Source organism: Echinops telfairi, unplaced genomic scaffold, assembly GCF_000313985.2.
Source record: "Echinops telfairi isolate 266 unplaced genomic scaffold, ASM31398v2 ScPeMD7_7467;HRSCAF=8505_1, whole genome shotgun sequence".
NCBI lineage: Eukaryota > Metazoa > Chordata > Mammalia > Afrosoricida > Tenrecidae > Echinops > Echinops telfairi.
Window position 1 is genome coordinate 28,380,354 of NW_022111368.1, and position 13,380 is coordinate 28,393,733.

The 13,380-nt window shown below is 45.6% G+C and overlaps 1 protein-coding gene across 1 annotated transcript in view; it reads left to right on the top strand.

The window, feature by feature from the left end:
• STARD7 (StAR related lipid transfer domain containing 7) overlaps positions 1-13,127 on the top strand; it is a 26,228-nt gene extending 13,101 nt beyond the window's left edge. Inside the window, exons 2-8 of the mRNA XM_004704364.4 lie at positions 4,830-5,038; positions 5,895-5,944; positions 8,008-8,118; positions 8,197-8,279; positions 8,826-8,925; positions 9,762-9,846; positions 11,241-13,127. Of these exons, the coding sequence (XP_004704421.1) occupies positions 4,843-5,038; positions 5,895-5,944; positions 8,008-8,118; positions 8,197-8,279; positions 8,826-8,925; positions 9,762-9,846; positions 11,241-11,425 (810 nt within the window). The 5' untranslated portion in view covers positions 4,830-4,842 and the 3' untranslated portion in view covers positions 11,426-13,127. The remainder of the gene's footprint in view (positions 1-4,829; positions 5,039-5,894; positions 5,945-8,007; positions 8,119-8,196; positions 8,280-8,825; positions 8,926-9,761; positions 9,847-11,240) is intronic.
• The last annotated feature ends 253 nt before the right edge of the window (positions 13,128-13,380 follow it).

The following is a 13,380-nucleotide window of genomic DNA, read 5'->3' on the forward strand; positions in this document are numbered from 1 at the left end:
TTAATCAAGCTTAATTTAGAGGTTCTGAAAAGATGGCGTAACTGTGACAAAAAAGACCTGATTTGTGGCAGACGGGACTGGTTTTGCCACCACAACAATGCACCAGTTTATGGCAAAAAACAGCATGCCTCTCTTGCCCCACGCACCTGACCTCGCTCTGTGGGACTTCGTTTTGTTTCCGTGAATGAAGAGGGACATAAAAGGACAGTGATTTGACTAGAAGAGGTGAAGAAAAAAATCGAGGTAGGTGCTGTCAGCCATCCAAACAGATGAGTTTGAGAAATGTTTCCCTTGGATCACCTCTCTTTGGAATGGGTACAAGCAGGGATCTCCTAGTCGGTTGTTGGCCAGGTAAGCTGCCTTGTAGATTTCTTGCCCTAGACAAGTGAGTGCTTCCAAGGTTATGTCCAGTTGTTGAAATATCTTGGTAGTCCATTGATTCCTGGTGCCTTTGTTTTCATTAATACTTTCCGTGCAGCTTGACCTTTTTCCTGTAGTATTTTCTGTACTTGATCATATGCAGCCTCCTAAAATAATTACACCTTGTCCAGTTCTTTTTGCCACAGCAACTGTGCGTTTTCTACTCCCTGCACCACTCAATATTTGCCCAGACTCCTTCAGTATTGTAACTCAAGGCTTGATTTTTTTTTCTCTTTTAGTTCTTTTAGCTTGAGAAATGCTGGGAATGTTGCTCCCTTTTAGGTTTTTTAAAAAATCATTTTATTGGGGGCTTGTACAACTCATCACAATCCATGCATACATCCATTGTTGCCATCATTCTCAAAACATTTGCTCTCCACTTGAGCCTTTGATACCAGCTCCTCATTTTTACCCCTCCCTCCCCGGTCTCCTTCCCTCCCGCTCCCCCCTTCCTCATGGACCCTTGATAATTTATAAATTATTATTTTTGTCATATCTTACACTGTCCGATGTCTCCCTTCACCCACTTTTCCGTTCATCCCCCCAGGGAGGAGGTTATATATAGATCCTTGTAATTTGTTCCCCCTTTCTACCCCACTCTCCCTCCACCCTCCTGGTCCTGAAGGGCTCATCCGTCCTAGATTCCCTGTGTTTCCAGTTCCTATCTGTACCAGTGTACATCCTCTGGTCTAGCCAGATTTGTAAGGTAGAATTGGGATCATGATTGGTGGGTGGGGGGAGAGGAAGCATTAAAGAACTAGAGGAAAGTTGTATGTTTCATTGTTGTTACCCTGCACCCTGACTGGCTCGTCTCCTCCCCTTGACCCTTCTGTAAAGCGGTGTCCAGTTGCCTACATATGGGCTTTGGTCTCCACTCTGCATTCACCCTCATTTACAATGATAAGAGTTTTTGTTCTTAGATGCCTGATACCTGATCCCTTTGACACCTTGTGGTCACACAGGCTGGTGTGCTTCTTCCATGTGGGCTTTGTTGCTTCTGAGCTAGATGGCTGCTTGTTTACCTTCAAGCCTTTAAGACCCCAGATGCTATAGCTTTTGATAGCTGGGCTCCATCAGCTTTCTTCACCACATTTGCTTATGCACACATTTGTCTTCAGTGATCATATTGGGAAGGTGGGCACACACTGATAAGATTTTTTGTTCTTTGATGCCTGATACTTGGTCCCTTCTACACCTCGTGGTCACACAGGCTGGTGTGCTTCTTCCATGTGGGTTTTGTTGCTTCCAAGCTAGATGGCTGCTTGTTTACCTGCAAGCCTTTAAGACCCCAGGCGCTATATCTTTTGAAAGCTGGGCACCATCAGCTTTCGTCACCACATTTGCTTATGCACCAACTTTGTCTTCAGTGATTGTGTTGGGAAGGTGAGCATCATGGAATGCCAATTTAACAGAACAAAGTGTTCTTGCATTGAGGAAGTACTTGAGTGGAGGCCCAATGTCCATCTGCTACCTTAATACTAAACCTATAAATATATGCATGTAGATTTATTTCACCACCATCCTATAGGCTTTTACACATCTTATTATATACATAGTCTTCTCGAACTGCTCTTTGACTTCATCATTCTTCTATTCCTTTTAGCTACCTTAAGTATCAGAGTCTCTTCTGCCATCTGTTTTGATTTTCCTTCTTTTTTAACTGACCTTTTGATTTTTTCACATATGATATCCTTTTATTTCATCCGATAACTTAATTGGCTTTAGGTCATTAGTGTTCAGTTCTGTCCATCTGTTCTTGAAATCGTCTTCTGAATTCTGGTGGTACAGAGACACCATGAGTGCCATCTGATCTCCAACTTCACTAGGGGAAATTTGTTCACACTAGCCTCAATCTGGAGACAGTGTAAATGCCTATCAACAGGAGAATCACAATCAACAGCCCAAAGCTGATTCCTATAACTCAAAAGTCAGGCTTGCCACCACCCTCCCTTCTTACCAATTCTGATAGAAACCACTCCTTCCATGGCACACACTGCTGGGTTTCATAATTCATTGTATTAGTCACACCGAACTCACAGACCATATGATTTCAGTGCTTAACAGGGAAGTGTAGCAGGTTGCAATTCAGATTAAGGAACACTCAAGATACAGCACTTCAGTCAAGACAGCCTCTTCTCAGTCATTCCTATAGGCACACTTCTATTGACCCATCCTCTTGTCCCCTGCTCTGCTTGGGCAGCTGTTATAAAACTCTTTTCAACTTTGCCAGTAAGTGCTCAGAGACCCCCCCACTTTACCAGCAAGTCTCTTGTCTAAAGGCATGCAGCATTCTTGCACCACAGGCCCAGAGGCTAACTGTGTGCCATCTTTGACTAGTCCCTGCTTCTGTTGCCCCCATTTCTTTGATGCTGTGGCTCGCTGTCTCGTGTGCTCCAAGATAGGAATTTTGGGTCTGAAGGACAATGCTCCCTTCCTGGCTCTTCTTTCGTAATGTAGTGAGATCCCTCTATTCTGCCTCTGGAATTCTGGCTCAGTTTCAACCTAACAGGTTGGCAAAATGGACTAATCCTCACATTAGAGTTCTATACATCTTGTTCACATGGTCCCACCCCAACAATGGTGCCATACACCATTCAGTATTAGCAAGCCCTCCCATCCCCTGGGTGGGCCACCAGTACCTTGCATTTGTATAATCATATAAATAGTCCTATAGGGTCGCTATGAGTTTGAATCGATTCAGTGGCGGTTTGGTTACTTTTTAAACAGTTTTATTGGCACTTCATCCACATAGCATACAATTCAGTAGTTCAGTCGTATCAGTTGTACAGTCATTACCACAAGGCAGTAGGTTTTTAATGAACCCAATCATTTGATGGGATTTACAAATATGGCTAGAAGACCAGGTTAAGTAGTTAATAGCACAAGTTGGTTATTTATTTCAGTATAAATAGTTCACCATTGGATTTTTCTCTCCCTTATACGTTTTTGGGGAGGAGAATAGCAGGGGGGTGGGCTTAGTTTCTAAGGCTGCGTGCTCCACAGCATTGTTATAAGCTTCCTGGTGCCACCCTCCCCTCCCCTTTATCTTGCTTCCCTATGCAGGCCCTACTATATCTTCCTTTGTTAAAGTAATTGTGTGGCCTGCACTGGCTAGTTAGACTCAGTACACACCCATTACTTGTTAGGTTAATGATGCAGGAAAGATCATGTGAGCTCACTTAATGGTTCGATTGGCTAGTGAGGTATTATTTTGATCTTTAATGATCATCAGTGGTATATTTAAATTCCTTGTCTCCTGCTGTTTACTCACCAGAATATCTAAAGTGGATAGACAGACAACAATAATACCGAGATTCCACCAGGATTGGGGCCAGGATTCCTGTGTGACACTGGTGGGAGCAGCTCACCGTTATGGGAAACAGCTGAAACACCATACTGTGACCTAGCGATCCCATGTTTATCCACGAGAAGGGAAAGCATCAGGCAGTCCCTGACTAATTGACATTGTCAGTTGTTTCTGGTGTAAGTGGGATACCTCATTCTCACTGTTACTGCCTTTTATTGTCAGTACCAATACACGTGATCTATATTGGTCTTAATGGAAACCATACACTGCAACACTGTGTTGGACATATTTCTGGTGGGTGATAAGGCACCCCCCCCTTTAAAAAACAAACCAACCCAAGCAAAAAGCGCTGGAAGTGTGGTTCGTCACATCAAGACTACATTTGAGTCAGGCACTATTTGTGTATGCCCACACACACTTGTCAAAGAGTGTTCTGTCAGCTTTCTTCACAATCACCTCAAACTGGAAAAAATGTAAATGACCATCAGCTGGTGAATGAATGAATGAATAAATGGTGGTGTTTTCATACAATGGAATAATTTTTAAAAGAACAAACTGTACAACCTGCATGGAATTAAAAAAAATATTGAGTGAAAGAAGTTTGTTACAAAAGAAAACTTGTGCTTCTATGTAGATGAACCGAGGCACCAGGGGAAATAACCCCTGGTGCAGGCCATTGGGATGACAGTTGCCTAGAAGGGAGGGAAGGGTCAGAAAGGAGCCGGGAGCCTCTTAGGGCCATGGAAGGGTTCTGTTTTGTTTGGGAGATGGTTATGGGGGTGTCTATTGATCAAGATCCATTGAACTCTACAGATAGGACATTTTATTACATATAAACTAGACCTTATTGTGTAAAAAAAGTGAAGATATCATACCATTCATTATTAACAAAGACATTACTTGTGTTCTGAGTCAGTACTCAACTATCAAAGGGGATGATCAATATTTCAGTCTGATAGTATTTGCTTTCAGAAAAGAATAATAAATGCACATCTCAAAACTGCGTGGCTAACATTAAAAAACAAAGTAGATCATTTCTCTCCCAGGGAAGGTGGGCCCAGACTCCACACACCTGCATCACACTTGTTTCTCTCTTCTCCAGATCCATCAGTGAGATGAAGCGGTTGGAGGAAATGTCGAGTGTGTTTCAGAGCTCTGGAGTTGAGCACCACTCCCCAGAACCAAAACCCCAGACAGAAGGGACTGAAGACTCCGCGGGCAAAGAGCAGCCTTGGGAAATGGTGATGGATAAGAAACACTTTAAGCTGTGGCGGCGCCCAATTATAGGCACTCATCTGTACCAATACAGAGGTGAGCCTCCACTGACCGACAGCCTTTTAAGTGTGTTGCTGCCCGGTTGACTAAAAGAGCCCCGGTGGAACATTGGTTAAAGCTCTTGACTGCGACCACAAGGTCGGTGGTTCAAGCCCACCAGTACTTCGAAGGAGAAGTGTGGCCATCTGTTTCCATTAAGATTGTAGCCTTGAAACCCTCTGGGGCCGTCCTACTCCCTCCTGCAGGGTTGCTCTGAGTTGGAATTGGCTGGATGACAGTGAGTTTGGTCAGTGGGCCTAAGGTTGCCTCGGAGTGCACCCATTCTACTCTGATTGGTAGGAACCCTGGTTCTAGGTTCAAACCCACCAGTACCACAGGAGAAAGATAGAGCTTTCTGCTCTTGTGAAGAGTCACAGTCTTGGAAAGCCGTAAGGGGCAGTTCTACCGTGCCCTGCAGGGTCTCTGCGTCAGAATGGACTTGATGGCAGTGAGCCTTTTTTACCTCATAATTTAATCTCCAATTTTGGGGCTTCTGTAATTCCCATACATATTTTTATTACATGCCAGCTATTCTTGGGGAACGTAGATGTTTTGTATAATAGATTCTCATTTGCATACAAGTACTATTTTTACCTTACCCAGAATTTAATACATAATTTGATCATACAATTTTTTTTTAAGTTACTCTGATTGTTTCTCAGAAAATTTGCCATGATTTTCTTCTCTAAGAGTCCAATGTAGTGTTTGCGGCAGGCTGCCTGTCTCTGCTGCCCTGATATGACTTACACTTTCTGATTCTACCTTTGAGCTCTATCAGTACTCTGTAATTAAGTGCAATTAAGTGATGGGAACAGGGTGAGTGATGCCACTTTGATCTTTCTTGTCACTCTAGTTTTTGGAACCTACACAGATGTGACACCCCGACAGTTCTTCAATGTTCAGGTGAGTCCTGCGTTCCCCTCCAGATTTGGACCTTCGAAGCCGAGATCGGCGACGGCTGGCACGGGCAGTGTTTAGTCTCTTGTGCAGGGGTCTCCATGAGTCAGATCAGCGTGACGGCACAGTGGCTGCTGTCCAGATGCATAATGTCTCTGGCTCAGAGTGACCCCATCCTACCTCTTCAGACCTCTCACACCATGTTCCACAGCACCTGGGTAAACACTAGCTGCTTCACCTGCCCTGTGGGGATGAAACCTGTTTGGGAAGATAACAGAGGAATGAATTTGAGTGCCTCAGTATATTGTATAGTACTTTATACTGTTCATGTGAGAGGTAACCCTCCCCAAAACTGAAAAAAGCTCAGCCAGCCAGAGCCTTCGAAGTATGCATTTTTCCCACTAGGCAAGCATGGAGCAATTCGCTCTGAGTTAGTGCACCCAGTGGCGTTGCCTGGAAAGGCTTTCTGTGGTCACAGTGAAATTTTTGATAAAAGCAGTTTTGTTCGAATCTTGTTTTTTGTGATGGCCGATTTAAGAGAACAGTTTGAGGCTGTGAAATTTTGTTTGTGCTCGGCAAAAATGCCGCAGAAACTGTGGTGATGTTGAACACAGCCTAAAAGAACAGCACTCTGGGAAAAACTCAAGTGCATGAGTGATTTTCTCATTTCAAAAAAGGTGAAATGTCAATTGATGACAAACCTCGTTCTGGATATCTGTCAGTTTCTCGAATGGACAAAAATGTAGTACATTTGGAATTCGTTCCACCAGGTCAGACTATTAGTCAAGCTTTTTATTTAGAGGTTCTGAAAAGACAGCTGAATAGTATGCGACAAAAGTCTGATTTATGGCAGACGGAGGACTTGTTTTGCCACCACAATGCACCTGCTCATGCAACCATCTCAGTGCGCCAATTATTAGCAAAAAATAGCATGCCTCTCTCTTGCCACATGCACCTTACTCACTTGACTTTGCTCCATGTGAATGCAGAGGGACATGAAAGGATAGTGATTTGACAATGTCAAAGAGGTGAAGAAAAATACAAGGGAGGTGCTGTCAGCCTCCAGACTGATGAGTTTGAAAAATATTTCTAAGAATGGAATCACAGATTTGACAAATGCATTCAATGTAATAAAGAGTACTATGAAGGTGATAATTTTTTAATAAAAAAAATTCAAATACATAGCTTGGAGGAGGGTAGTCTGGTTGTTTTTTTTGGGGGGGGGTACCCCTTGTATTTATTATGTCTTAAATCATCTTTATGATCAGGATGTTTAAGGTCCAGCCAAAAGAATCTCGTTGATTCCCTGGTGTTCCTTGGATTTGTTGTAATTTATTGGCCCTGTATTGTAACTCTTAGATTGTGTGGTTTGAGCTTGTTTCCTAGCCCAGCTCACCTGCTGCATCTTATCATCCCACATGATGAGCTCTGTGTACAGGTGTTGGGCTGTGCTCATCGCTTGTCTGGAGCAGTGTGGGAAACGTTCAAAACAAAAATGAAAAAAGGGGAGGGCTGGGGGGATGGTGGTGGAGCTGGGTGTGTTGTCCAGAATTCTATATTCAACGAATTTTTATCTTCTTGGAATTTTTGTTTGTTTTATTGGGCTCTCGGAGCTAGTACTGCATTATAATTTCCACTGGTAATATGTAAACTACACTTTTCCTATAAGCACTTGCTAATTTGTATGAACTTTTTAAATTTGGATATGTGTGTTCATCACAATTTGTAATGATTGAAATTTTAGAAATATCCTACATGCACTTCTTTGTGTATCTGCTCATACTCTGAACTTAAAAAAAAAAGTCCATTTAAAGCTTGTTAGAACTGTCTTACCCTTCCACATTTTTTAACTTTGTTATACCTTCTCTGACTTAAGTGTTACTTTTTTCCTACTTTCTCTGCTTTGATCTCCCTTTTTGGGCACTCGCATTCAATGTAGTGGTGGTGATCTCCACTGAGGGAGTTTAAAAGTCACTTGTTTTTTACAGCCAGGTCTCTCTCACTTTGGCCCCGTCTTTGGTCGAACCACCATAGAAGTCTTGTCCTCATGATCCTTTCTCTCCCTCCAGCTGGACACAGAGTATAGGAAAAAGTGGGATGCCCTGGTCATCAAGCTGGAGGTGATCGAGAGGGATGTGGTTAGTGGCTCGGAGGTTCTTCACTGGGTGACTCATTTTCCTGTGAGTAGTTTTACTTCTGGCTTCCTTTCTCTAGACCATGCGATGCACAGCACTGATCTTCCTCTCCTGTTTCTTCAGTACCCAATGTATTCTCGGGATTATGTGTACGTTCGACGGTACAGTGTGGATCCGGAGAACAACGTGATGGTGTTGGTGTCACGGTATGTATGGGGGGGCTGTGGCTCTGCTGAATGCCTTTGCTTTTCATGTGCTAGTTCTGGGGGGAGTTTATCTGTTCTTAGTGCCCTCAGGCCTCTCCACAGCCAACCAGTGTTCTGTGACTGGTTAGGAAGATTAAGGGATATAAACTTCTAGTTAGGCAATTTCTTCAGGTGCCTTAATGTTGGCAACTTTAAGAAAAAGGTGGCTTCCTCAACACAAAGCCTTAGTAAGCTGCAAATATTCCAGAGGGTGACAGAGTGGTCCTGCATTGTGCTGTTAACCACATGGTCAGCAGTTTGAAACCTCCGAGGATGAGAGGAAAAAGGAGGCTTTCTACTCTTATAAAGAGCTACAGTCTCGGAAGTCTACGGGGGCAGTTCTCAGAACTAGGGTCACTCTCAGAACTAACTCCTTGGCAGGGAGTTGAGTTTGTGAGCCCTGTTGTATTTACTTTGGATGTAGCACCAGCTTTGCAGGCCTTCTCTTCCCTCTTGTTCTACCTGTGGGCACTACTGACCTTTGCTTCCCCTCCCTCCTCCCCACAGAGCTGTGGAGCACCCTAGTGTGCCTGAGTCTCCTGAATTCGTCAGGGTCAGATCCTATGAATCGCAGATGGTTATCCGCCCCCACAAATCATTTGATGAGGTGAGTGCTGTATTATCCAAGGGATGAAGTGTGCTTGCTTGGGGTTTTTCTCCAGAAATGCCTTTCATCGAAATACAAATTCAATCCATTGCCATTGAGTCAGTACTGACCCATCGCGGCCCCCTGTGGGTTTCTGAGACTGTAACTTTATAGGAGTAGAGAGCCCAGTCTTTCTCTGCAGAGCTGCTGGTTTTGAACTGTTGACCATGCGGATCATAGCCCAACTTGGATCCGCTCCACCACCAGGGCTCCTCTCATCTAAATATAAGAGGGGTGCATTTCTGCAGGGCTTTCGCTTCCAACTTAGATGCATCAGAATCAGTTAGCATCTTCATTTCTAGAAAATTCCCAGTCAGGCTGATGATCGGGAACCACGTTTTGGCTTTGGGAACCCAGCTGCAGGGTGATAGACCTGAGAGATTCCCCAGGCCCACCTGGCAGTGATCTGTTACTCTCTTTCTGAGAGGCAGTTGTGATAAGCTATTTAATAATGGCTCACTAACCTCTCAGTGTTTTAGGTTCCTAGAATGGGCATAACAAAGTGCCACTAAATGGGTGCTTTTAAAGAATAGAAATTCATTTCTCACAGTCCTAGAACTACCCTTCTCAGTACTATTGACGGGACTCTTTGAGAGCCAAGATCCCAGATCTCAGCCAGGGCCTCCCTTACAAGCAGGCCTTTGAGGTTCGAAGCCTTGAAGTAATGGGAGTAAGCAGGGTTAAAATCATGGTAATGGCACTTCCTTGCCCACAACCAGATCCTGGTGATTCTGTGGTCCTTGAAATGGAGGTGCTCATTCAAGTGCCTTCCTCATCGTTGCTGCTCTTTCTTGCAGAATGGCTTCGACTACTTGCTGACCTACAGTGACAACCCCCAGACTGTTTTCCCGCGCTACTGTGTTAGTTGGATGGTGTCCAGTGGTGAGTGGAGACATCTCTGGGGCCTGGCGCTCGAATTGAGTAGTTTGTTTTTCTCTGGCTTCTTAATGACAGCAGGGAGACTGGGACCTGTCCCGGTGGAGCCTTACTGGGGGTGGGTGGGAGTGGGGCTAAACAGTCTTCACATTCATTTTGGAATACTTGGAAGATAGTGAAGCTTCCAGCTAGGATTTGGAGGGATGAGAATTGGAAGGTTCCAGAAAGGAACTTGTGCCCACAAAACCATTTCAAGACAAATGTTTGCTTCTAAGACTTAACCATGGGCTGTGTGTACATTAATGTGTTAGGAATTTTTCTCCTCAGGTGGCACTAGAGACTATAAGATGTGGCATAGACAATGCAGTGTGGTGTGGTCAACTGGGAAAAGGGGGCTACCCCCATCTTTCTTCTTTTTTAAAATTTTATAAACTTTTTATTGAGAATTAAGTGCATATTTACAGATCAGATGTGGTTTCACACACATTTAGTTTCATCTCACTCGATCCTCACAGTGTACTTACAGTCACTTACTCTACTCCCGCCCTGTGTTTCCTGTGTCCATGCCTCCTCTTTTCTTAACCCTTTGAACTGTGAGGTAAATGCTACTCTTTTGATATTAATGGTTGATTATTCTAAAACAAGGGTAAGTTTAGTTCCCAGACCTGAGGAGTGGCTAAGGGGTATGTAGTCTTAGGGTCCCACCAGTCTCTATCTGACTGGAAGCCTGGTCTCTTTTATGATTTGTGGTTTTGTTCCACATTTTTCTCCTACTCCATCCAGGACGTTGTAACGTGGTCCATTTCAGGGCATTGGTGGTGGGCAACGCCCCACCTTAACCAAGGCTCATGTGCCAGCTGTAAGCAGTCTTCTCTTTCCTTCCTGAGTTCAGTGCCAGCACCCTCACGTTCTGTCTGTTAGTGTCTGTAGGCAGCTCCTTCTGCATCAGGGCAGAAGCAGGAAGACTATGAGAATGGAGAGTTTCTGTGTGGCATTTGCCTGTATAAAATCAGCAGCTGTTTAGGTTTATGCCATAATAAAAAATAAAAAAACCCAAAACAAAACAAAACCAAAACAACCCCACAAAACCTCTTGCCATTGAGTTGAATTTTGGCTCACCGAGCAGCCACCTGGGCCAGGTAGAACTGCCTCATCAGGCTTCCAAGGCTGCAGTCTTTACAGAAGTGATCACCTCAGAGCTGACATTCAGGGGGCTTCTCTCGCCTGCACAGTGCCCCTTTTCAGGGGCTCGGGCTGTGCGTGCTCTTTATTGTGCACTTACTGGGAGGCAGTGCTTACAGGTTGTCTCTCCAGCTGTGATCTTTCTAAACAGGCACACCCCAAAGAAAATAGGCCTCGCTTTGAGCCTCTTGCCTGACCCCTTTCCCCTCTCCCGACAGGCATGCCAGATTTCCTGGAGAAGCTGCACACGGCCACACTGAAAGCCAAGAACATGGAGATCAAAGTGAAGGACTACATCTCCACTAAGCCTCTGGAGATAGGTAATGAGGCCAAGGCCGCCAGCCAGCCCTCTGAGCGGAAGAGCGAGAGTAGTCGTGGACCTGCACGGATCGAGTATGCCTGAGTGAGGGGCTTTGGGGCGCGGAGCAAGAGCCTGCCGCTCCTCCTGTCTCAGTCCTCTGTCCCTCTGCGGCACAACAGGACAGGCCACAAGTATTAAAGGCATCTGCCAGAACTTCCAGTGCACCAGTGCACAGTCACTCAGTAACTGCTGTCTGACTTGATGCGGAGCCTTGACTGGTCTATTGAAACATTGAGAAGACGCCCCTGGGGACCTTGTCCTATTCTCAGGCCAAGCATTTTGAAATTCAGTATTTCACTGAGCTGATCTGAACCTCACCTCACGTCCAAGGCGACACTGCCCCTTTGCTTCCTCTGCGGATGCACCAGTTCCCACCATCGGTTCTGCAGCGTTTTGGATTTCCTGTAGCTCTGAAGATCCCACCGGAAGGTGAAGCTGGCTGCATGGTTCTTCAAAGAGGGAGTTACAGGAGTGCTCTTGGCCACTGTCTTTACTGTGGAATGGATATGAAATACTACATTGTGGTGCAAGTGCCTTGTCTTCTCCTTGCATCTGTCTTTAGGAAATAACATTTGTACCAAGAAATGTCCCTCCCCCCTCCCCAAACTTGGCCTCCTGGCTTGTCCTTGGCCGTCACAGTGTCCCGTGAATCTGACCAGCTCTTCCTTCAGATGCCCTCATTTTGTCCATTTGGATGATTGCCGCCCTTCACCCCATGTTCCCCGAGCACCGGGGAGGGCTCTTTTTTTCATAGGATTAGGCTTTTGATGGGGCCACTGGAGAGGCTCAAAACTTTACTTTTGTATCTAGTGGGGCTTCTTATTTTTTTTGCTTTTAATCTTTGTGTCAACAGAATGAATTGGGGATTTGAACGGTATTCCTCCACTGCACAGCCTCACAGTATAGAGACACACTAGTTCGCTTCACTCATTTGTTCTCTGCTTACACCTCAGGCTGGCTGCCCGGATCCTGTGGGCACGTCTCCTCAGCCGGCTGAAGGCACAGAGGGGGGCTGTGCTGTGCTCTTCACTCGCAGCACTTACAACTTGACTCAGGCCACATGCGAGGACTGCTGGTCCTGCCCCAGGTTAATTTTCCTCCTCCCTTGAGAGCTAAATTAAAAACAAGCTTGGAAAAATATAAAAACGAGCTATGCGGTTCTGATAAGGCCACAGTCAGTATCGTGTGCGGCCTCACTGGTGTTGCTTATGGTCACTGGGAGACCAGGGCTCAAGTTCTAAATCCTCGCTCCCTCTCACTTTTAGCATTTCAGTGACAGGATTTGTTGCTAACTTGTTGCTCTCTTGTGACATTGTAACAGGATCTCACCGACTAACTGCAGCCCTTCCTCAGCACCTCTGCCAGTTAGGTCCCGTGCCAAGGAGGCAGCCGCCCAGTGCTTTTCGTCCTGCCCGAGCCCTTGGCAGAGCAGAGATGTGGAGCGGGCCCGGCGGCTTCTCCGCGATTGTTTTCTCATCTCACCCCTGAGCCTGACTGAAGCCAGGGAGGAGCTTGCTGGGCTGCGTCTGTGCTTGGCGCCTGCGGTTGTTGGGCATTGGTGGGGGCGGGAGAGCATGTATGTGGGCCCATGCTAAGGAGTCGCTTGCTGCTTCGTGTGTGCTGATTTATGGTGGCTTGACTCTGCACTTGGGGTCTGTATGTACAGTCACGTGTGTCGTTGTCATGATTTCACTTCTAACTCTGACATTTTTATCAAATGTGTGAATAAATACAAAGATTGGTACAAAAGAGTGTTTGTCCTCAGACAGCAGGCGGGGAAATATTGAGTGTTGGGTGTGCTTTCTGTCCCGATCACAAACAGGAAGCTTGTTGCTGCCAAGCCTGGTTCTTTCTTGGTGGGCGGGGCTAATGAACGCACAGCTCTCCTTGTCTGGCCTCCGAGCTCTGACGGGCAGGCAGCTCGGGCCTCCTGTTGCTATGAGCTTGCCTTGCTTTCCTGACCCGCATCCTTCACTCTCGAAGGATCCAGTTGGAGG